Raw genomic sequence first — 23,760 nt, 5'->3', positions numbered from 1 at the left:
GAATGAGCGTGAGCGATAGCCCAGTGAATAATATCAAATGCAACAGTTACATAACAATATGTAGAACAACATGCTCCAAACGGCCTTGGGCCCAATTCATACTTCTGTTTAACAACCAAATATATATAACTATACGAAATGCAAGTTAAGTAACTGTAGTTCCAAACATTCTGGCCTTTGGCCCATCCGGGTTTCCATTCATGGCAAAACGGCCTTCGGCCCATTCATTCATGTCAAACGGCCTTTGGCCCATTCATTCATGTCAAAACGGCCTTTGGCCCATTCATTCGTGTCAAAACGGCCTTTGGCCCATTCATTCGTGTCAAAACGGCCTTTGGCCCACTCATTCATGTCAAAACGGCCTTTGGCCCACTCATTCATGTCAAACGGCCTTTGGCCCACTCATTCATCTATTCTTGTCAGACTTTTGTCCACAATCCCAATTAACAACTCATAATATTTATAGGGGAATAACAATTGGACATTGACAAGTTTTCAAATATTGATATTACTCACAGTGATCGGCTTGTGGATGCGCCCTGGAGCTTGACCCTACACATTTCATGAATACAAAAGGGTCACTAACAGTTCAATCCGTTCTTTAATTCACATATTCCTCTTTAGGCTTTGTTCTAATATCATTAACTCATTTACAATGCTTAACATATGCCTAAGAGTGCTTACGAGTGAAAGGGAACGGAAAACGAATCACAGAATGCATGAACAAAATTCCAGGAAACAGGGTCCCCGCTCGAGCGTAAACTTCTCCGCTCGAGCGGACCCTTAAGGCCTGCAGAAGTACTGGTTGCACGAAAGATGCGCTCGAGCGTGGAATAGAGCGCTCGAGCTGAAGGCTTGTCTACAAAAATCCACGCTCGAGCGTGGAGTGTCCCGCTCGAGCGGACATCCAACTCTGCAAAAATGCTGGGAGCACGATTTTCCCGCTCGAGCGGCCATTACCCCGCTCGAGCGGACCTCAAAAATCTGGGTTTCCCAGATCGTGTTCTTGAGCTCCAAATCGGTTTTCCATCTACATTTCTTGCATGCAATGGTTCAAATTACACATTTACACATGCTAACATGCTACCAATGCAAGATTACAACATTAGGAAAGCTCAATTACATGAATTATCTACATGCATGTTCCAAAATATCTCAAACCCATCATCAACAAGCTCAAATTCAAACATTCAAGACTTATACTCCCATGATTTGTACATGCATGTGGGAGATGCTCATCATTCTCAACTTAGATGGTACAAATGGTGATTACAACATGAGCTTTAACCAAACTCTACATGAATCATGTGTTTCAAGCTCAAACATGCAAATTCAAAGTAATTTCTTACATGCATGAGTTCTAAGACTTCAAACTCAACAAAAATCAACTCATTACATGTTCTTGATCACAAACAACCCTTGAACTTACAAATTACAAGTAAGGGTCCATGAATTCACTTACCTAAGAGCTTCAACACTCAAGCTCTAGCCAAATCTTGAGCTAGATCTTCAAATTCCCAAGTCTTGAGCCCAAATTACACAAATCTCTCCCTTTTTCTCTCCATGGCCGGCCTCTCTCTCACTCTCAATTGTCTAACTCAGATTTTGAGTTTTAAGAGAGCTAAAGGAGAGTGCAATACAAATATACAACAAGCACCACTAACAAATATTTTAATATAAAATAATGGGGTACTTAATTTATCAATTTAATCAGTTTAAATTGACCAGAATCGAATTTCAATTAAATTTCACCGTAGGCTCTAAAAATTATGCCAACCACAATGGCGTAATCAATTTCGGGTTCCGTGGCCGATAAGGCCCTCAATTAAATTTCCAAAGCAGACTACTCAAACAGATATTCCTACGATGAACAGATAAAATTTCAAACCACATATTTTCACATAGTGGAACACAAAATCATATCAAAATACATAATCACATCATGTTAAGGACCAATTAGCATATTACGGAATAGGGGTATTACAGTTGGTCAACGGTTGTACAGTCAGAGAGGGTTTGAAAGGGATTAGAGATAGGCGTGGTGGATGTGGGGCCCAAGGATGCCAATGGTTGGGATATTTTTAGGGGCACTTTCTGCTGCCAAACTTTTTGACCTTCATTTCCATGCAAGGAGTCGCGATTTTGTCCTTGGTTCTGGACACCCTTTGTACCAACAACTCTGGTGAGGTTTTTTTTCAAAGGTTTCTTCCTCTCAACAAGCATCCAAGAACCGAAGGGTTAATCATCATCTTGTTCATGGGGAGTGTGAACGGTAATTGGGGCTGATGTGGATGTAGAGTTGGGAAGTTTGCAATCACCCCTTTTATGGCCCATACGACCACAATCAAAACATACGGAGGTAATTCCTTCATAAGACACTTTTTGGATAAAAGAACCCACTTTAATCTTGGAGATAAGAGGCTTGGATAAGTCCATTTGAATACAGAGTCTAGCAAACCTTCCCCTATTGCCATTTTCTGTATGAACATCGATTTTAAGGAGTGTACCAAGCAGATTACCCAATCTTTTCAGAGTACTTCTGTCATAATACTCTATAGGTAGGCCTTGGAGTCGAGCCCAGATGACTGTGGTGGACATAATAGCTCTGTTTGTGTGAAATTCAGGCTCCCATTTTTGTAATGCCAGAAAATTTACACCAATAAACCATGGACCATCGTTGAGAACTTTGTGAAGATCAGACTCCAGGTGGAATTTAATGAGATAGTAGTGGTTACCTAAGTCAATCCCATGGATAGGACCAGAAGGTTTCCAAAGTGAGTTGATTCTATTCATGAGAAGACTATAACTCACATTGCGACCCATAAGTTTAACAATAAGTGACTGATTCCAAGGATCGCGAATGCGAGTTAGTTCTTCCTGAGAAAAGGTGATGCAAGGAAGCTCACAGTCATCTAAGGGTGCAGAAGGATCGTCTACTTCCTCACTGAGGGGGTTAGTAGTAACAGTCCCAGGAGGAAAGAGAGTAGTGATATCTTCTGAAGGGAAGGGTGAGGCAAGGGCCTCTTTGAAAGAGCTGAAACGGGGGTTGTTACCTGATAGGTGTCCATTTTTCCGGAGATGCCTCTCGAGAAGATCAGTTTCTTTCTCTGTTTGTCCGTTGGCTTCATCCTCTGGTTGTGCGATGGTTTTGCCGGCTGCCGTGGAATGATCTTGTGTTGTTGGTCGTCCTTCTGTGCCTTCTGCAGTTTCACCAACCATTGTCTCTCTAGTTTTTTGGGTTAATGAAATATGTATACCACCTTGTTATTTTGGGAAAGTTTTATGCATTTCCCTTTTATTTCATGTGTTTGGTTTGGTGCTCCAAATTGTACCTTTTTTTCCAATAGCAAATATGTCTAAAAAGTGTGTTGGGGGCGTTTGAGGATATGGGAGTGACATGCTGTCATATTGTCTTGTACACGTGCTCGGCCTCTCCCTCTCCCCACTCCTCTATCACCATCCATGGGATGTTGGAAGCTGACCAAGCAATGATGTCAACCTGATAATATCACCCCCTCTTTTTTCTTTTTGTCTTTCTTTTTAATGATTTCCTTTGTAACCTCAGGTGTCCAAATCCATTTGTTTGTGTTAGCTTGGCTTGCCTATGCAGTTATGATCCACTACACAAGCAAATAGTATTTGCCTTTATTTTTTCGTTTTTTAATGGTTGTGTTGGAAGCCTTCGTTTAAAATGTGAGTTGACATTTTAATATTTTTATTTATTTTTTTTACTTGGGATTAAAAAGTTTTATTTGAGATAAACTTTTTGATTTTTTTGACTTTTATGAGAAAAAAAATAAAATAATTATAATTTAGATGCAACATTTTGTCTTATTGATTTTTTAACTTATTTTGTTTTTTTATGATTAAAATAACTAAAAAAATCCATGCCAAATATAACAAAACACTTTAATACTTGAATCTTGATAAAATGATATAGTTTATTTTTTTAAATCAGATCGTATCATATTCAAAACAAGATGCATTGCTTTAATGCAATTACTTATACCTAGTAATGAATGATACATGTGATTTTACTATATTTGATAATTGAATTTTCATAAATTTCATACACGATTACTTATACCTAGTAATGCATTGCTTTAATACAATTACTCTATCAGGGTTTTATTTTCTTACACAACGATTGAGCCAGAGAAATAGAAAGGATTGTTGTAGATTCATCATCATCAACGTGAAACTCATAAATCACAAAATGAAATGTATTACATGTCCGCATGTATATATTAACCCACTAACAAAAATTAAATAGCCACCTAGACTAGTTAAATTTGCTTTCTTCTACACTCTCAACTAAGAAGTTACCGAGTCAAATCAAGAATTAATTATTCCCTCCTCATTATGAATTTTTCTTTTCTTTTCTTTTCTCGAGTATTTCTTGTATTTTATAATTGTTTTGGTGTTAAGTTTGTGGGTATGAATTGTTAGACTTGAATGAAAATTGTGTTTTGTCTGGGTCTCGGTTTTTAAGGGTGTATTTATAGTTTTATCTTAACATCATTTGTATTGTATGATTTAATCGAGAAGTTTAAAGATGGGATAATCTTCTCCAGTAAGTATGAAGCATGTTTGAAAAAAGTGTTATACTTTAGGATGATCTTCTTCGGTAAGTATGAAGCATGTTTATAATAAAGTGTTATATTTTAGGATAAAATTATAAACAAAAAAGACTTAGACCCCCTTTTGGAAGCAACCCCCATGACCCCCTCTGTCTTTCATTGGTCAAAAAAAAATTTTTTTTTTTTTTTCTTCTCCCCCACTCACCAAACCCCACGTGTGTGTGGGGGTGGTGGGGTTGGGAATCTGAGGGGGTCTGTATCGCCACTGAATTATAAATACACCCTTAAAAAACCGAGACCCAAACAAAACACAATTTTCATTCAAGTCTAACAATTCATACCCACAAACTTAACACCAAAAAAATTATAAAATACAAGAAATACTCGAGAAAAGAAAAGAAAAATCCATAATGAGGAGGAAATAATTAATACTAGATTTGAGTCGATAACTTCCTAGTTGATAGTGTAGAAGAAAGCAAATTTAACTAGTCTAGGTGGCTATTTAATTTTTGTTAGTGGGTTAATATATACATGCGTACATGTAATACATTTCATTTTTTGATTTATGAGTTTCACGTTGATGATGATGAATCTACAACAATCCTTTCTATTTCTCTGGCTCAATTGTTGTGTAAGAAAATAAAACCCTGATAGAGTAATTGTATTAAAGCAATGCATTACTAGGTATAAGTAATTGTGTATGAAATTTATGAAAATTCAATTATCAAATATAGTAAAATCACATGTATCATTCATTACTAGGTATAAGTAATTGTATTAAAGCAATGCATCTTGTTTTGAATCTGATACGATCTGATTTAAAAAATAAACTATATCATTTTAATCAAGATTCAAACATTGAAGTGTTTTGCTATATTTGGCATGGATTTTTTTGGCTACGCTCAACGTTTTATGTTAATGGAGGCAATTATACAAATATCAGTTATATGTATGATTATCAGAAAATTTGTTGCTTTGATTTCAGTCGAGCATCGACTGTATTGTATGATTTAATCAAGAAGTTTAAAGATGGGATGATCTTCTCCGGTAAGTATGAAGCATGTTTGAAGGTTGTGGAGTCTCCACACGTGGTCGTCGCTTCTAATATGCTTCTAGATCTGAATTGTATAAGTCAAGATTGGTTGCATGTGTTTAATGTAAGTGTTGGCGTATCCCATACGCCAGTTGACTAAAGCCTAGCCGGCTTTGGAGGCGTCATGATGCCGTCAGGCGTAGTTACTATCCACTTGATCTTGCCAAAAGTCTGTTTTGCCCTTTATATTTTGTCTTTGTAATAAAAACTAGGAGGGAGTGGAACAGTCATTTGGACGAGCTAGCACTAGTATTACCTAGCTCGTCCAGCGTGGCAGCACATGTTCCTCACGTGATGTCAAAGATACGCAATTATGTAATTACGATTAACAATCCTTCTGTATTTCCAATACCCGACGAGGTATTTTCTCAATGCAATAATATTCGCTACACTTGTTATCAATTAGAAGTTGCTGAGAATGGAACGCCCCATATTCAGATGTATGTTGAAATCTTTAAATCCCAGAGGATTTCCTGGCTTAAAAGAATTTTTAGAGAATTGCATGCAGAGAAGAGGAGAGGAACCAGAGATGAGGCAAAGGCTTATTGCATGAAGGAGGCTACCAGATCTGAAGGTCTGTTTGAATATGAAGTTTGAGTGGATCAAGGATCGAAGTCGCAGACTGAAGATGTTCTTAAGTGTGTTAAGAGAGCCCGAGAAGGATAAGAACTGAACGGGATTACGTTCGATCATCCAGTTGAGTTTACGAGATGCAGGGGCGTTATTGTTTGTGCTAGGGCAGAACACTTTATGGAGAGATGGCGCACTTCTTTTCCTAATTTGATTCTTAAAGAATGGCAGTTACAGGTGCCGGTGGAGGGGAGGGGAAGACTACTTTTCTCCGTTATCTCATGAAGGAACGCTCAGCGTTTTATATTAATAGAGGCAATTATACAGATATCAGTTATATGTATGATTATCAAAAAATTTGTTACTTTGATTTTAGTCGAGCATCGACTGTATTGTATGATTTAATCGAACAGTTTAAAGATGGGATGATCTTCTCCAGTAAGTATGAAGCATTTTTGAAGGTTGTGGAGTCTCTGCACGTGGTCGTCGCTTCTAATGTACTTCCAGATCTGAATTGTATAAGTCAAGATCAGTTGCGTGTGTTTAATGAAAGTGTTGGCGTATCTCATACGCCAGTTGACTAAAGCCCAGCCGGCTTTGGAGACGTCATGATGCCGTCAGGCGTAGTTACTATTCACTTGATCTTGTCAAAAGCTCGTTACGCATTACAGAATGTGTGCCAATATTGGCACGGGGGAAATGTCCCCATTAGGGGATGACATAAGGGATGACATGTAGGCTGACTTGGTAAGCTGTTTAGTGGTAGTCGCAATTTAATGTTAGTGGTGGATCTGAATGAATAATTAAATCTAGGTTATTTTCTTATCGATAAATAAGCGTCTCTTCGACGATTGAATTAGATCAAAATGGAAGAATTCGGGGATCTCGCCGAAGCTCAGAATTAGTATCCTTCGTTCTCAGATATGCAGTATGTTTTCAATCGGAAGAAGTTGTTTAGAAGGAGGCGTTCATTTGAAGATGGATTACGACGAATAAGGAAGAAATTTTTTGAAGTTATATCAATTGTCCGAAATCATTTGGATGAAGGTGAATTTGGCCTTGGGGCAAGAGTTATGGAGATGTTTGATGTGGTTTTAAGTTATGAGGATTGTCAAAAACACGCCGACTGGTATGCCTAGAAAGCGTTAGTTGATCATCCTAAATATCATACTTTGTCGAAGACTGTTCTGGATTTGGAGAATGATTATGCTCAGGCTATTGAAGATCGTGATTTAGATACAAAAATTAAATACATTTTGAAGATGTTGAATGTTCTTGCATAATCATGTACTCTAATTATGTACTTGAATCTTATCATGAATAAAATTGCTTGGATTGTTTTGTTATCGAAGATAGCATTTATGCTTATTATCTATAATTTTAGAAGAAAATTAATTAATCGAATGCTTGAAAAGTGATCATCTAATAGATCTAACTTAGTCTTCTATTGCGCAGCAATAGATGTTCAACAAAAAAGCCGCGCAGTGAAAATGACCGTCAGGCGTAGTTACTACACTTGAGCTTTTGCCCAAAAGCACCGAGAAATAAGAGCCTGCCCGACTCTAGAGGGCCTCGTTGCTTTGAGCCCGAAGTCTAAAGATTACATGGGCTTAATGGGTTTATAGGTTGCGTAATACAGAAAGAAGCCCAAATAATATTATTTGTTTAATGTATTAGTTTCTATAATTGCCTCCAGTTGCAGGAGGCATTTTCTGTAACAGCCATCAAAAATGAGCTAGCACTAGTATTACCTAGCTCGTTACGCGTTACAGAATGTGTGCCAGTATTGACACGGGGGAAACGTCCCCATCAAAGGGATGAAATGTAGGCTAACTTGGTAAGCCTTTTAGCGGTAGTCGCAATTTAATGTTATTGGTGAATCTGAAGAAATAATTAAATCTAGGTTATTTTCTTATCAATAAATAAGCATCGCTTCAATAATTGAATTAGATCAAAATGGAAGAATTTGGGGATCTCGCCGGAGCTTAGAATCCGTATCCTTCGTTCTCAGATATGCAGTATGTTTTCAATCAGAAGAAGCTGTTTAGAAGGAGGCGTTCATTTGAAGATGAATTACGACGAATAAGGAAGAGAGATTTTGAAGTTATATCGATTGTCCGAAATCATTTGGATAAAGGTGAATTTGGCCTTGGGGCAAGAGTTATGGAGATGTTTGATGTTATTTTAAGTTATGAGGATTGTCAAAAACACGCCGACTGATATGCCTAGAAAGGGTTAGTTGATCATCCTAAATATCATACTTTGTCGAAGACTGTTCTGGATTTGGAGAATGATTATGCTTAGGCTATTAAAGATCGTGATTTAGAAACGAAAATTAAATACATCTTGAAGATGTTGAATATTCTTGCATAATCATGTACTTTAATTATGTGCTTGAATCTTATCATGAATAAAATTACTTGGGCTGTTTTGTTATCCAAGATCGCATTTATGCTTATTATCTATAATTTTAGAAGAAAATTAATTAAGCGAATGCTTGAAAAGTGATCATCTAATAGATCTAACTTAGTCTTCTATTACGCAGCAATAGATGTTCAACAAAAAGCCGCGCAGCGAAAATGACCGTAAGGCGTAATTACTATACTTGAGCTTTTGCCCAAAAGCGTCGAGAAATAAGAGCCCGCCCGGCTCTGGAAGGCCTCGTTACTTCGAGCCCGAAGTCTAAAGATTACATGGGCTTAATGGGTTTGCAGGTTACGTAATACAGAAAGAAGCCCAAATAATATTATTTGTTTAATGTATTAGTTTCCATAATTGCCCCTAGTGGCAGGAGGTATTTTCAATAACAGCCATCAAAAACGAGCTAGCACTAGTATTACCTAGCTCGTTACGCGTTACAGAATGTGTGCCAGTATTGGCACAGGGGAAATGTCACCGTCAGGGGATGACATAAGGGATGAGATGTAGGTTGACTTGGTAAGCCTTTTAGCGGTAGTCGTAATTCAATGTTATTGGTGGATCTGAAGAAATAATTAAATCTACGTTATTTTCTTCTCAATAAATAAGCGTCTCTTCGACGATTGAATTAGATCAAAATGAAAAAATTTGGGGATCTCACCGGAGATCAGAATCAGTAGCTTTCGTTCTCAGATATGCAGTATGTTTTCAATCAAAAGAAGCTGTTTAGATGGAGGCGTTCATTTGAAGATGAATTACGACGAATAAGGAAGAAAGATTTTGAAGTTATATCGATTGTCCGAAATCATTTGGATGAAGGTGAATTTGGCCTTGGGGCAAGAGTTATGGAGACGTTTGATGTTGTTTTGAGTTATGAGGATTGTCAAAAACATGCCGACTGGTATGCCTAGAAAGGGTTAGTTGATCATCCTAAATATCATACTTTGTCGAAGACTACTCTAGATTTAGAGAATGATTATGCTCAGTCTATTAAAGATCGTGATTTAGAAACGAAAATTAAATACATCTTGAAGATGTTAAATGTTCTTGCATAATCATTTACTCTAATTATGTACTTGAATCTTCACATGAATAAAATTGCTTGGATTGTTTTGTTATCAAAGATCGCATTTATGCTTATTATCTATAATTTTAGAAGAAAATTAATTAAGTGAATGCTTGAAAAGTGATCATCTAATAGATCTAACTTAAGTCTTCTATTATGCAGCATTAGATGTTAAAAAAAAGCCGCGCAGCGAAAATGGTCGTCAGGCGTAGTTACTACACTTGAGCTTTTGCCCAAAGACGCCGAGAAATAAGAGCCCGCCCGACTTTGGAGGGCCTCGTTACTTTGACCCCGAAGTCTAAACATTACATGGGCTTAATGGGTTTGCAGGTTGCGTAATTCAGAAAGAAGCCCAGATAATATTATTTGTTTAATGTATTAGAAATACAAAATGATTGTTCATCGTAATCCATCTTCAAATGAACACCTCTTTCTAAACAGAACGAAGGATACTGATTCTAAGCTCTGGCGAGATCCCCAAATTCTTCCATTTTGATGTAATTCAATCGTTGACGAGACGCTTATTTATCGAAAAGAAAATAACCTAGATTTAATTATTCCTTCAGATCCATCAATAAAATTAAATTGTGACTACCGCTAAAAGGCTTACCAAGTCAGTCTCGATGTCATCCCTTATGTCATCCCCTGACGGGGACATTTCCCTCGTGCCAATGCTAGCACATGTTCTGTAACGCGTAACGAGCTAGGTAATACTAGTGCTAGCTCGTTTTTTATGGCTGTTACAGAAAATACCTCCTTCCACCAGGGGCAATTATGGAAACTAATACATTAAACAAATAATATTATTTGGACTTCTTTCTGTATTACGTAACCTGCAAAACCCATTAAGCCTATGCAATCTTTAGACTTTGGGCTCAAAGTAACGAGGCCTTCCAGGGTCGGGCGGAATCTTATTTCTCGGCGCTTTTGGGCAAAAGCTCAAGTGCAGTAACTACGCCTGGCGGCCATTTTCGTTGCGCAACTTTTTGTTGAACATTTATTGCTGCGCAATAGAAGACTAAGTTAGATCTATTAGATGATCACTTTTCAAGCATTCGCTTAATTAATTTTCTTCTAAAATTATAGACAATAAGCATAAATGCGATCTTCGATAACAAAACAGCCCAAGCAATTTCATTCATGATAAGATTCAAGTACATAATTAGAGTACATGATTATGCAAGAACATTCAACATCTTCAAGATGTATTTAATATTCGTATCTAAATCACGATCTTCAATAGCCTGAGCATAATCATTCTCCAAATACAGAACAGTCTTCGACAATGTATAATATTTGGGATGATCAACTAACCTTTTCTAGGCATACCAGTCGGCGTGTTTTTAACAATCCTCATAACTTAAAACAACATCAAACATCTCCATAACTCTTGCCCCAAGGCCAAATTCACCTTCATCCAAATGATTTCGGACAATCGATATAACTTCAAAATCTTTCTTCTTTATTTGTCGTAATCCATTTTCAAATGAACGCCTCCTTCTAAACTTCTTCTTCCGATTGAAAACATACTGCATATCTGAGAACAAAGGATACTGATTCTGAGCTCCGACGAGATCCCCAAATTCTTTCATTTTGATCTAATTCAATCGTCGAAGAGACGCTTATTTATGGAGAAGAAAATAACCTAGATTTAATTATTCCTTCAGATCCACCAATAAAATTAAATTGCGATTACCGCTAAAAGGCTTACCAAGTCAGCCTACATGTCATCCCTTATGTCATCCCCTGACGGGGACATTTCCCCTGTGTCAATACTGACGCACATTCTGTAATGCGTAACGAGCTTTTGGCAAGATCAAGTGGATAGTAACTACGCCTGATGGCATCATGACGCCTCCAAAGCCAGCTGGGCTTTAGTCAACTGGCGTATGGGATACGCCAACACTTACATTAAACACACGCAACCGATCTTGATTGATACAATTCAAATTTGGAAGCACATTAGAAGCGATGACCACGTGCGGAGACTCCACAACCTTCAAACATGCTTCATACTTACTGGAAAAGATCATCCCATCTTTAAACTTCTCGATTAAATCATACAATACAGTCGATGCTCGACTAAAATCAAATCAACAAATTTTCTGATAATCATACATATAACTGATATCTGTATAATTGCCTCCATTAACATAAAACGCTGAGTGTTCCTTCATGAGATAACGGAGAAAAGTAGTCTTCCCCACCCCTCCACCGGCGCCATAAAGCCAAATTATCACCCGATCATTACTAGGACCATCAAGAATATCCAATACCTACAACTGCCATTCTTTAAGAATCAGATTAAGAAAAGAAGCGCGCCATCTCTCCATACAGTGTTCTGCCCTAGCATGAACAATAACGCCCCTGCATCTCGTAAACTCAACCGGATGATCGAACATAATCCCGTTCAGTTCTTATCCTTCTCGGGCTCTCTTAACACACTTAAGAACATCTTCAGTCTGCGACTTCGATCCTTAATCCACCCAAACTCCATATTCAAACGAACCTTCAGATCTGGTAGCCTGCTTCATGCAAAAAGTCATCGCCTCATCTCTGGTTCCTCCCCTCTTCTCTGCATGCAATTCTCCAAAAATTCTTTTAAGCCATGAAATTCTCTGAGGTTTAAACATTTTAACATACATCTGAACATGGGGCATTCTATTCTCACCAACTTCTAATTGATAAGAAGCGTAGCGAATATTATTGCATTGAGAAAATACCTTGTCGGGTATTGAAAATACAAAAGGATTGTTAATTGTAATTACATAATTGCGCATCTTTGACATCACGTGAGGAACATGTGCTGTAACGCGGGACGAACTAGGTAATACTAATGCTAGCTCATCCAAATGACTGTCCCACTCCCTCCTAATTTTTATTACAAAGACAAAATACAAAGGGCAAAATGGACCTTTGGCTAGATCAAGTGGATAGTAACTACGCTTGACGGCATCATGATGCCTCCAAAGCCAGCTGGGCTTTAGTCAACTGGCGTATGGGATACGCCAACACTTACATTAAACACACGCAACCAATCTTGACTTATACAATTCAGATCTAGAAGCACATTAGAAGCGATGACCACGTGCGGAGACTCCACAACCTTCAAACATGCTTCATACTTACCGGAGAAAATCATCCAATCTTTAAACTTCTCGATTAAATCATACAATACAGTCGATGCTCGACTGAAATCAAAGCAACAAATTTTCTGATAATCATACATATAACTGATATTTGTATAATTGCCTCCATTAACATAAAACACTGAGCGTAGCCAAAAAAATCCATGCCAAATATAGCAAAACACTTTAATGTTTGAATCTTGATTAAAATGATATAATTTTTTTAAATCAGATTGTATCATATTCGAAACAAGATGCATTGCTTTAATACAATTACTTATACCTAATAATGAATGATACATGTGATTTTACTATATTTGATAATTGAATTTTCATAAATTTTATACACAATTATTTATACCTAGTAATGCATTGCTTTAATACAATTACTCTATCAGTGTCATGCTTGGTGTTTTACTTTCGTACACAACAACTGAGCCAGAGAAATAGAAAAGATTGTTACATCAACGTGAAACTTATAAATCACAAAATGAAATGTGTTACATGTACGCATGTATATATTAACCCACTAACAAAAATTAAATAGCCACCTCGACTAGTTAAATTTGCTTTCTTCTACACTCTCAACTAGGAAGTTACGAGTCAAATCAAGTATAAATTATTCCCTCCTCATTATGGATTTTTCTTTTCTTTTCTCGAGTATTTCTTGTATTTTATAATTTTTTTGGTGTTAAGTTAGTGGGTATGAATTGTTAGACTTGAATGAAAATTGTGTTTTGTTTGGGTCTCGGTTTTTTAAGGGTGTATTTATAATTTTATCCTAGAATATAACACTTTATTTTATAGATACGGACTCGTTGAGCATTTCATCCAATAATAGTTCAGCAGCTAATAGACTTGATATTTATATTTTAGCCGCAAAGCTAGATTGGACCCAAGTTTTTAGGCCTACTTATTACATAAGCCAAGCTTAAGAACAGTCCATGAGGCAGAACCCAACCCAATTGTTAAGCAGAACCCAGCCCAACTCAATTGTTAATATATTATATAAACTATACATTATCCACTTGTGTATATATGTTGTTCATAAGACACATAATTTATTTAGTTTTATTCATTTTTAATAAATAAAATGCACTTAAACAAACAAACAAACAAATAAACAAATATATATATATATATACCCACTAAAGTTTGATCCCACAATGTAATGTGATTGTGTATGCCAACTTAACCACAGAATTGTTGGTTTTTAATCATCACATTAATTATTTTTTGTTATCTAATTATATGTATTTGTTGGGTGAACTTGGAATTTTACTATATCATTTTAAGGCCCAGCTGAGAATAAGATTTTTAAGCAAGATGTCAAGTTGGGCACAATTTTTTCTTGTTTTTTTCTAGTAAGCTTGGCTTGAACCCTGTCCAACTCAATTGAACGAAAAATTACTTGCTAACAAATTGGAATTTGGGATAGATGACTCTCGTAAGCAAGTGAATATCTTGGCTCATAACTTAAACTTACATTAGGACAAATTAAGTCCAATGGAAATGGATAATGTGTTCTTCATGGACAAAAAGATTCTAATCTAACTACTAGGAACTCCTCCAGCAAAGTTTATTAGGATCTAGCATTCTTGTTAAATGAAATTTGATATGAAACAAAAGTTGAAGCACTAAAAAAGAAAAAAGGGTTTGCTAAAAAAGATGCTAGTTTGGGTACTCAACCCAAGTAGGAGTTCTATGCAACCACCTCAATTGGTGGTGCGAGCATTGGAGGGATAAAATCCTCCTTCCTTGGGAGTGTGTATGGTTACCTGATCAGGCAATGGTGTGGTTGGTCCCGGCTTGCCCTTGGGATTCCATTCTAGCATGACTTTGACCATAATGCCAAGTACACCCTGTGAAAATTGGAATCCAATTACCAAGATATAATTAACTGGAACATCAAATCAAAGAAAATACAAAGAGCCATATTAGGAAAAAATTTAAAACAAACCACCTTGGTATCATCTACAGCCACGCATGTGAACCACCACAATGAGCCTCCTCAAGTCTTAAAAAGATAGGCCGTCTAGGTGATTTATGACTTCTTTGTCGTTGTTTGGGTGCGTACATGTGTGTGTGTGTGTGTGTTATGTTCCTTCCTGAATGAACAAAATCCACAACCTAGAGCTGGTCTGAGCAAACAGAAATAAGCTTGCGTGAGAAAAGAAGCCAACCTGTCTAAGAAGAACATGCCTCATAGCAGAGTCAATAAACTCTTTGACCGGTTGACTAGAGGATATCACGTATCCATCCTTAAACTTCATTGACTTGCATGCTGAGCACGAAGTTTTCCACTTACAATGACCTAACACGAGTAGATAATATCAGAAACTCACAAAATCGCCTCATGAAAGTTGGTCAAACAAAGTGGGGGAAATTTTCAAACAAACCTCACATCCCTTTGCCTCACTCTCCATAATAAATCTCAGCACACCATAGCAAGCCTAAAACACAAATAATATAAGCCAAACCGAAGGTACCACTAGTAACAAACAAACCCCAAAAACGTAATTTACAATTTTATTCTAAAATTAAGTCCTCCCATGAAATAATTGCAAGAAGGCCACGCAACCAATGAACATAAAACAACGAAGAAAAGGAAAACGAGACTAAACCATGTATCAGATGAAGAAAATGGACAGCAAAATGTTGACATTTGATAGGAGGACTGCACTTATACAAGAACATACAAACTTTATCCAAGATCTCGTGCATTTTTGCTTCTATTTTATTTTTTACCCTAATTGAAACCAAAAAAAAAAAAAATGAAAAAAAAATGGCTTTCTTCATAATCAAATCAACATCAACGAGTTCCATCATCCTCACCACTACATTTTCAAATTGTTCTTTACTTGGATGTCCACCTTTATTATTAATAAGGGTAACCTGCTCTACCTTACTGGAGACTTATCCATCTTATGAATTTAAAAACCTTTAGCATCAAAATCAAATGAAACTTCAAATTAACTGACACTCCTAAACTCAGAGATACAGTAGTGGGTGCAAAGGTACTCTGAATAGAGAGACACTCCTAACCTCCCAAAAAAATTTATGTATTAACTGATTTGGTTCTAGCATAAAGGCATGTGAAAGTAATCAACTCACTGTAAACGTTGTCATTCTACAAGTCAAAGTAACAATACCAAAAACAAAGTAGAAAAGACCAGAAAAAAAAATTGCCCATAAGTTTGGAATATCATAGATGCAGATGCATTGACCACAGAAAAATAATGACACAAATCTTGTGCCTCCGAACAGCAAGGCCTCCAAGAAGCTTGTAACGGAGTGACTCCGCCTGAACTATTGCACATAGAACCCTGTTATTAACTTTCTCGGCATAGAGCTCCACATTGCCCTCTGGTATGGAGCTCCACATTGCCCTGTTATTAACTTTCTCGGCATGGAGCTCCACATTGCCCTCTGGAATCTTAAACCGCTTCTGAATAAGTGAAGTTAGCTCTCTAATCCTTCTAACAACATCCATTTACATGACTAAAGAAACTTTCTAAGAACATTTTGATCAGATTTCAGTAACACATTTTTAAAAACTTAGTCATTTTCAAAGGTGAAATATAGCACAAACCATTGAAAACAATTAATAATAAGATAATATGACAATCAAGAGATCAACTAATCATATAACATTTAAACATAACTATTATATAATTTATCTTGTGCTTTACAACATATTTACAAACATGATAGTTGATAGCACTAATCAAAATGCAAGGGCCAAATCAAAATAAACCCAAAAGGCAAAGACCAAAAAGCACTAGAATGGTTACAAGTGACTTCTATGCCTGACAAAATGCAATCCTAAAGTGTACCATCATTAATTAAAAATCCATTGAATACTATTATGATCAAAAGATTAAAACTAATAAATTATATTTTTTTGATAAAAAATAAAATATTATAAAGCACAAAAGCATTGCTTTATGAATGCTTTTGTAAATGTGCTTAGTTTTTTTTTTTTTTTTGGTTACAAGAAATCCTCACATTCTCTCGTAGGTTCAAGGTAGCGCCCATGTCGAGATCGCCATGGTGTCCTGTTGTTCGTTCCGGACGAGAGACTATAAGTTGGGACCTTGCACCGACCTCTTAACACAAACTCCAATTAAGTCCGGACTTACACAGTGGAGGGAAGTCGAACCCACACCAAGTGCCATGTATAGTAGCAACTTGAGGTCCTCCAACCAAAGCCAACTGCGTTGCGCCTAGGGATATGTGCTTCGCTTTAACTACCTGAAGCTCTTGAATTTGAAAATGAACGAGTTCAAGTTATTTTGAATTTTATATATATATATATATTGAAAGGGTAATTTATAAATAAATTGAGCCGAGCTGAGGAAGAGTCTTCTTCGGAAAGTTAGGCCGCATATTGGGCCAGGATAAGAGCTGGTGTAGCTCGGTCTTGAAGCTAACGAACTAGAACCAAGTGGAATATGGGCCGAGCTGTGGGTCGAGGTGTTTGGGCTTCTCAGCTTAGACATCGCCCTTTTTAGCTCGGTCAGAGATTGCTGCAGTTAGCTCGGTCTAAACAGCCAAAACCGAGATGAAAGCAGACAAGGACCGAGCTAGGCGTCGCATATGAAAGCACCGGGTTGAGTATGTCAAAGGGCTAGTGGTAGCTCGGTCATACTGTTGTTCAACCGTGGTAGTCATCTCACTTGGCTTGCAGTGATGAGACTTCTAGGAGGACTTTGTTAAGGAAAGTAGAGTCCTATTAGAATTGTGTAAACCATCTCACTTGGCTAGTAGTGAGTAGGGTGTGTGATTCCTAGAGGGATTCCTATATGGAGAGTTGGAATCCTACTAGGATTTTGCCAAGCGGAATCTATAAAAGATTATAGCAGGACCCTATGAAGCATGGACACTCCAAAATTGATGTCGTAGCAATGTCCGACATGCGGACACGCCGTGGACACGTACGGGACACGCCAGACGGCGTGTCCCTTTAATTTAATGATTTTTTGGAAGGGGACACGGCGGGAACATGCGTGTCCATTTCTGGACACGCCATGGGACACGGCGGGGCTCGTTTTTGAATTTGTTATATTTATTTGGGGTCAAAGTATAATATTTATAAAGTAAAAAAAAAAGAAAAACAACAGGCAAAACCCTAATCGAACAACTGAGGGAGTAAAGTAAAGGAGTAAAATCAGACCTGTGAAGACCTTCTCTCTCTCAGTCGAAGCCCTCTCTCTCAGTCGAAGCCCTCCGAAGTCGATCGAAGCCCGCCGACGTCGATTGAAGACCTCCGATCCAGTCGTCTCAATCTCTGTTTCAGTCGATCCAGTCGTTTTCGACCTCCGATCCAGTCGTCTTCGAAGGTAAGCCCCTCTCTCTGTGTCTCTCGCGCTCTTTCTCTTTCGCCTCTGTCTCTTTCTCTTTCGCTCTCTCTCTCTCTCTCTGCTTTCGACTGAGATGAGACTGATTTTTATTTATTTTTATACGTTTATATATATTATATATAAGACTCTTTTTTATTTTTATTTTTATTTTGATATATATTATATGTAAGACTTTTTTTTTTTTATTTTGATTTGTTTATACATTTATATATATATATATGTAAGATTTTTTTTTTTAATTATATGTTTATATATATGTATATATATAAAACTGTATTTAAATTCTGTTTTTTTTATTTAAACTCTTTATTTAGATGAGACTGTTTTTTTTAATTATATGTTTAAATTCTGTTTTATTTAAATTCTATTTAAACTCTTTTTTTTGGTTTTTTTTTTTATCCTTTTAATGTTAATGTTAATTTATAGAAAAAATGTCTAGTTCAAATTCTGCCAATAACACACAATTTTTTATTTAGAATGAATGTAATACGAATCTACATAACACGTAAAAATATATATATATATAAAAAAAAAAAAATTCACCGTGTCCCCTGCCGTGTCCGTGTCCCCTTTTTTGGAAATTGTCGTGTCCCGTGTCAGTGTCAGTGTCCGTGTCCGTGTCCGTACTTCATAGGCAGGACCTATGTACAGGTATTGCGCTTTTGTCTATTTGTCTATTTTGCTGACTTAGGCATCGGAGAGGTATCCGGCACACAGCTGCCGGCTAGCTCGTGGTCTGTTTTCAGGGAGTAAAGTGACGACGTTTGGAGGAGCGCGGACTGTTTTCGGAGACGTTTGTGTTATACGAGAATATTATTTTGTCCTCATATATATATATATATATATATATTCATGAAAACTAATCAGAGATTGAAAAAAAAAAACTGCAAACGTCAAAAGCAAAAACAGTTGATACCAAGAACGTTGTGAGTAGGAGTAGCTCCGATAACGATCTCGGTGCGCATTGGAGTAACCATCCTCGGCAGGCTCTCTGATCAGAACTTCGTTGAGCTCAGCAAAGAAAACTCCATCAGCAACAAACTGTTGAGCCAAAAAACACACGGACCAAATCAAAACCAAAACACAATACCAAATGAAAAGAGAGTCGAACTAATAGAATAAGACTTGTTTATAGGTATCGAAACCAGAGAGAATAGACACACACACCCTTCGCTTTTTGCTCTTATGTGTCGGGGTCGCCATGGTTGATCGTGATTTCAAACAATGAATGATTGCGATTGTCGTCCGCCAAACACTGGTGTGTTTGCGAGAGTGGTCCGTAGTGCACTGCTGAATCTTTTGCCTAAACTCGGCTTATTGATTACAGACTTTTCGTTTGCAGCTTGTTTGGGAACTACTGTCGTCGCACATTTTTTTATTTTCTTTAGCTACATTACCTTTTTATTTTTTATATATATATATTTTTTATAAAAAATTAAAAATTATATTTATTTAACACTTTACAAACAACTCTTTAATTTTATTAATGATAATTTTTAGAATATTTGGTCACAAAATTTAAAATAATCATATATTTTTACAAAAAAAATGCATGACATTTAAAAAATTGTTACTACTAAAAATAAAATAAAATAAATCCTTTACTAGTTTCATTTGACTTTAAAATTTTGTATCAGCTAATAATTGGTAATGCGCTAGATTAGCTATATGATAATAAAGCAGTCCAAGATAAAACAAAAATGATATTCAGATTAAATTTGTTAATAGAGAAATGTTATATATAATTCAACAAATATATTATCATGTAATCCATTAACTAAATTATAAAAATAAATATATCTATATCTATATCATAACTTGAAAACTTAACAATTTGGTTTCCTTTTATTTTTTTTAATATTTTTGTTTTTAACAGTTTGGATATTTTTTAAAACTTTTACCCACCATTTTCATATCATTTTGATTATGAAAAAATAATTTTGAAAATTTAAAAAGTGTTTCCTGAGAGAGAGAGAGAGAGAGAGAGAGAGAGAGAGAGAGAGAGAGAGGATAAAATGAAATTACAAGAGTAGATGCAAGTTGGGGGGTGGGTGCTTAGTAATAATAGAATAGGATAGGGTAGGATAGAATAGAATAGAATAATAGAAAATTTCCGGATAGTATTTGTGGGGTGAATACGGCTTGTGCTTCAGAGACTCAAGGACGATAAAATAAAATCAAATGTGTGTGTGTGTGTGTCCTCTTCCAAATGGAAAAGAAACTTGTATTTTAGAAGCAGAAAACTCCCAAATAAATGGCTGTGTCATCTTCCATGGCGGCGGCAGCAGCAGCAAGTGTCGTTTACATCTCCAGACGGCAGAACGTTGCATCATCATGGGCTTCAAGAAGAAAAAGAAGAAGAAGAAGTTGTTGTTGCCCGTTCTTCTCCCAATCCAGAATCATTACTACTGCCTTCCCAACAAAACCCCCCAAATACGTAATACGATGCACCGCCACTGGTAATCCATCTCCAGAAACCGAGACTCCTGTTGAAGTTCCCAAAGGACCTCCTTCTCTCATTTCTGCTCTTAATGTCGAAAGAGCTCTTCGCGGGATCCGTAATCTTCTTCTTCTTCTTCTTCTATATAAAAATCAATCTCATCCTCCTTCACTTCATCAATCATTTCTTTTATTTACTATTCAAATAACTGAACAATGATTTAGTCAAGTCATATTTCTTTATTTACTCTTCTTATTTATTTGCTTCTGCTTTCGATCATGTTAATTTCCGACTTAGATTTTGAGTTTGAATTTTGTTGTACAAAGAGTAATGTATCTCACCTTCCGATTGACTGACGAAGCTTTCATTTAGAAATGCAGCAATTACAGATGTAGATCACTATGGCAGACTTGGAATCCAAAAGTCCTGTCCATTTGATCAGGTCAACACTTGTAACCCCTGCTGTTTTATCTATTTCACTCCATTAAATTTTCTACTACATTCAATCAATCATAATAATTCTCTCTCTCTCTCTCTCTCTCTCTCTCTGAATCTGAATCTGCTCCATCTGTATTTTGTTTTTACATAAACAACTAGGTTTATGTGGCATATAAGAACAAGGTAGAAGCTTTGATGAACGAAGGAGTAGACGAAGAAGCACTCAACAAGAAGCTTGAGCTTTTAAAGGTTAGTCTCATTCGCAATTAATTTACATTCCTCTCTGTGAAATCGCCATTTTCCATGGAAACAAAACAAACGAATGAATGAACGGTCTGTGGTTCAGGAATCGTACTCGGTTTTGTCGAATGCACAAGAGAGAAGACTGTACGATTGGAGCTTGGCTAGGAGTGAGAAGCCAGACACATACATATGGCCTTTCGAGGTCGACACCACAAAAAAATCAACCGAGTCTCCTCCTCCACAGGTAATAATAATAAATAATGTTGTTGTATTAGAATATTCTCTTCTTCCCTTCATCCTTTTCTTCTCTAAAACTCCTAAAATTGGAAAATGCTATTCTTTGTTTTCATTATTCATTTTTGTTACTGATAAAAATTCAAAAACACTTTTAGTAATTCTTAAAATGTGGATTGTTTTTTTTCAAACTTTCTAAAAACAAAAAACAAATACTCAACTTTATTTGCCTCTTTGCTTTCCTCGTTCTCCTTGGTCAGGAACCAGAAGACGAAAGGCCAACAACCTTAGTTGGATACTTCATGTTGGGCTGGTTCATACTTGCTTTCACTTTGTCCATTGCACTCAATCTACTATAGGATGATATTGTACCACTACACCTTCTAACTTCAATCTTTTTTAAATTCTGAACCAGTCTTTGTTCATTTGTTTTATTTTATGTATGATACAGCACGGAAAATTGTGTGCTCTATTTTTGTTGAAGCTGGAATGAATATTTTGCTTCCATTATTTATTAACGTGTTTGTTAATTACTTTTACTATTTCAATGAGTAGCCCAAATAAATATGTGAATTGATTTTTTTCTAAAACAGATCTAATTTCATAAAAAATGATATATAACTACATTTTGTAAATCTACTTTTTAGCCCCCAATGATGTATAAATGAAATGATTAAGGTAGACATACGTGTGCGCGCGCGCGCAAGAAAGAGATTTGTTTTAGACATTTTAATACATTACCATATTAATGAATTTGAAAATTGAGTCTAATTTTTAAATTTCAATTTGTTTCTCACCAAACTAAATTTCCTTCTATTTTCAAAAAACAAAATAAAACAAACCGAAACCCAAAAAATATATATATATATATGGCAAATTGTTTTCAAAAATTATTTTCATGAATTTTTTTTTTTCAAATGGACAGTCAGCCGTTTGGTATTACTTTACTCTTTTGTTCTAGAAAACAGAACAAAAACAAAAAATAAGAAACATGATTTGCAAACTATTTTCAAAAAAATGTTTTTGAAAAAATATTTTCAAAACAGAGCTACTTTTTAGGAAATACTTCTAAATTATTTTCAAAATTTTCAAAAATAAACTTTGATAAAAAATTAAACAATGGATGATTTTAATTTTTCTAAGTCTTTTTTTTTAAATAAATAAATAAATAAAATCAAAAATAAAATTGTGAAAACAATAACAAGCTTAGTATATTTAACTTTCTTTTTTTTATTTTTTTTAATAATCGTTTTCCTTGTGAAATGGTGAAATCAAATTTATATGGAAAATCCATATAATTTTAGAGTTGTACAAAAAATTCTTCAAGGTGTAGCATTTCGCTTCAGCAAATTGTCCTTAAAAAAATTGTTTGAATTAGGTATCTTTTACAATTAATTAAGCTTCCAACTTAGGCAGCAGTGGTTGAGAAAATGGTGATGGGTGGTGACAAGTGGTAAGAGTAGAGGGCGTGGTGGCAATAACAATGATTGGCAATGACAACAATGGTGGTAGTGTAGTGGTGGGATAATGCTGTGGACAACAGTTGTGTCATAGCAATGACAATGGTAAGGGTGGTAGTGGTGGTGATTGTATGGTGCTGATTGTAGTAGTGGCCGTAGTGGTGGTGGTGTACATGGACTGATGGTGATGGAAATGTTCATGGGAGTGGTTATGGTGGTGGTGGCGGCAATGATGATAAGGTGAAAATGATGGTTATGATGGTAATGACTATTTATGGACTAGCAGTTGTGGCAGCTAAGATGGTGTAGTGGTTGTGGTAGATCAGACGTTAATGTAGCAGCTACAATTGTGCTGATGGTGGTAGGTTGGAAGCAATTTGGTAGTGGTGGGGGCAATTGTGATAATGGTAACATAGTGGTAGTTGGGTGATGGTTATGTCGACAGTAGCACGGAGGAAAAGATGGTAAAAATGGCGATGATGATGATGTTAATAGAATAACGATGGTGGCAACAATAACAATACTGTGGTGGTGATGGTGGTGTTTATTGTAGTTGTGATGCCTTCAAGACAGATGAACACACACACATATATATAATATATTGAAGGAGAAACATTGGAAGAAATGGTGATCTAACGATGATCAATGTTAGGGTGTTAGGAAGCGCACTACCGAGTTCTAGTTGGGGATCTCAGGGTGCTAGGAGCGGGAGACGTGAACAAGGAAG

General features: G+C 36.3%; 2 protein-coding genes across 5 annotated transcripts; one reads left to right on the top strand and one right to left on the bottom strand.

Moving 5' to 3' along the window:
- Positions 1 to 480: 480 nt before the first annotated feature.
- On the bottom strand, positions 481 to 19,570 carry LOC114289692 (small ribosomal subunit protein uS3x-like). 3 transcript variants are annotated; one of them, XM_082901132.1, is made up of 6 exons: positions 19,386 to 19,570; positions 19,135 to 19,259; positions 15,255 to 15,308; positions 15,039 to 15,169; positions 14,634 to 14,717; positions 481 to 552 (listed from the first exon to the last, which is right to left on the bottom strand). In XM_082901132.1, exons 4-6 carry the CDS (start codon positions 15,126 to 15,128, stop codon positions 496 to 498), a joined length of 231 nt encoding a protein of 76 aa, XP_082757258.1. In that variant the 5' UTR covers positions 15,129 to 15,169; positions 15,255 to 15,308; positions 19,135 to 19,259; positions 19,386 to 19,570; the 3' UTR covers positions 481 to 495. The 3 variants fall into 3 exon arrangements, 2 of the variants coding, with proteins under 2 accessions (XP_082757258.1, XP_082757257.1); XM_082901131.1 differs by lacking the exons at positions 19,135 to 19,259; positions 19,386 to 19,570 and adding an exon at positions 16,113 to 16,258; XR_014348062.1 differs by lacking the exons at positions 481 to 552; positions 19,135 to 19,259; positions 19,386 to 19,570 and adding exons at positions 14,819 to 14,963; positions 16,113 to 16,258 and having other exon boundaries at positions 14,320 to 14,717.
- Positions 19,571 to 20,472: 902 nt separating this feature from the next.
- NDHU (Chaperone DnaJ-domain superfamily protein) lies at positions 20,473 to 22,091 on the top strand. Of its 2 annotated transcripts, none has more exons than XM_028233460.2 (5): positions 20,473 to 20,677; positions 21,039 to 21,100; positions 21,256 to 21,345; positions 21,443 to 21,583; positions 21,834 to 22,091. In XM_028233460.2, the coding sequence occupies exons 1-5, from the start codon at positions 20,473 to 20,475 to the stop codon at positions 21,930 to 21,932; spliced, it is 597 nt and encodes a 198-aa protein (XP_028089261.1). In that variant the 3' UTR covers positions 21,933 to 22,091. The 2 variants fall into 2 exon arrangements, with proteins under 2 accessions (XP_028089261.1, XP_028089260.1); XM_028233459.2 differs by having other exon boundaries at positions 20,473 to 20,776.
- The last annotated feature ends 1,669 nt before the right edge of the window (positions 22,092 to 23,760 follow it).

This window comes from Camellia sinensis, chromosome 13 (genome assembly GCF_055761805.1).
Source record: "Camellia sinensis isolate YWXY chromosome 13, ASM5576180v1, whole genome shotgun sequence".
In the NCBI taxonomy this organism is placed as follows: Eukaryota; Viridiplantae; Streptophyta; class Magnoliopsida; order Ericales; family Theaceae; genus Camellia; species Camellia sinensis.
This window is presented reverse-complemented; position numbering and strand designations above follow the sequence as displayed.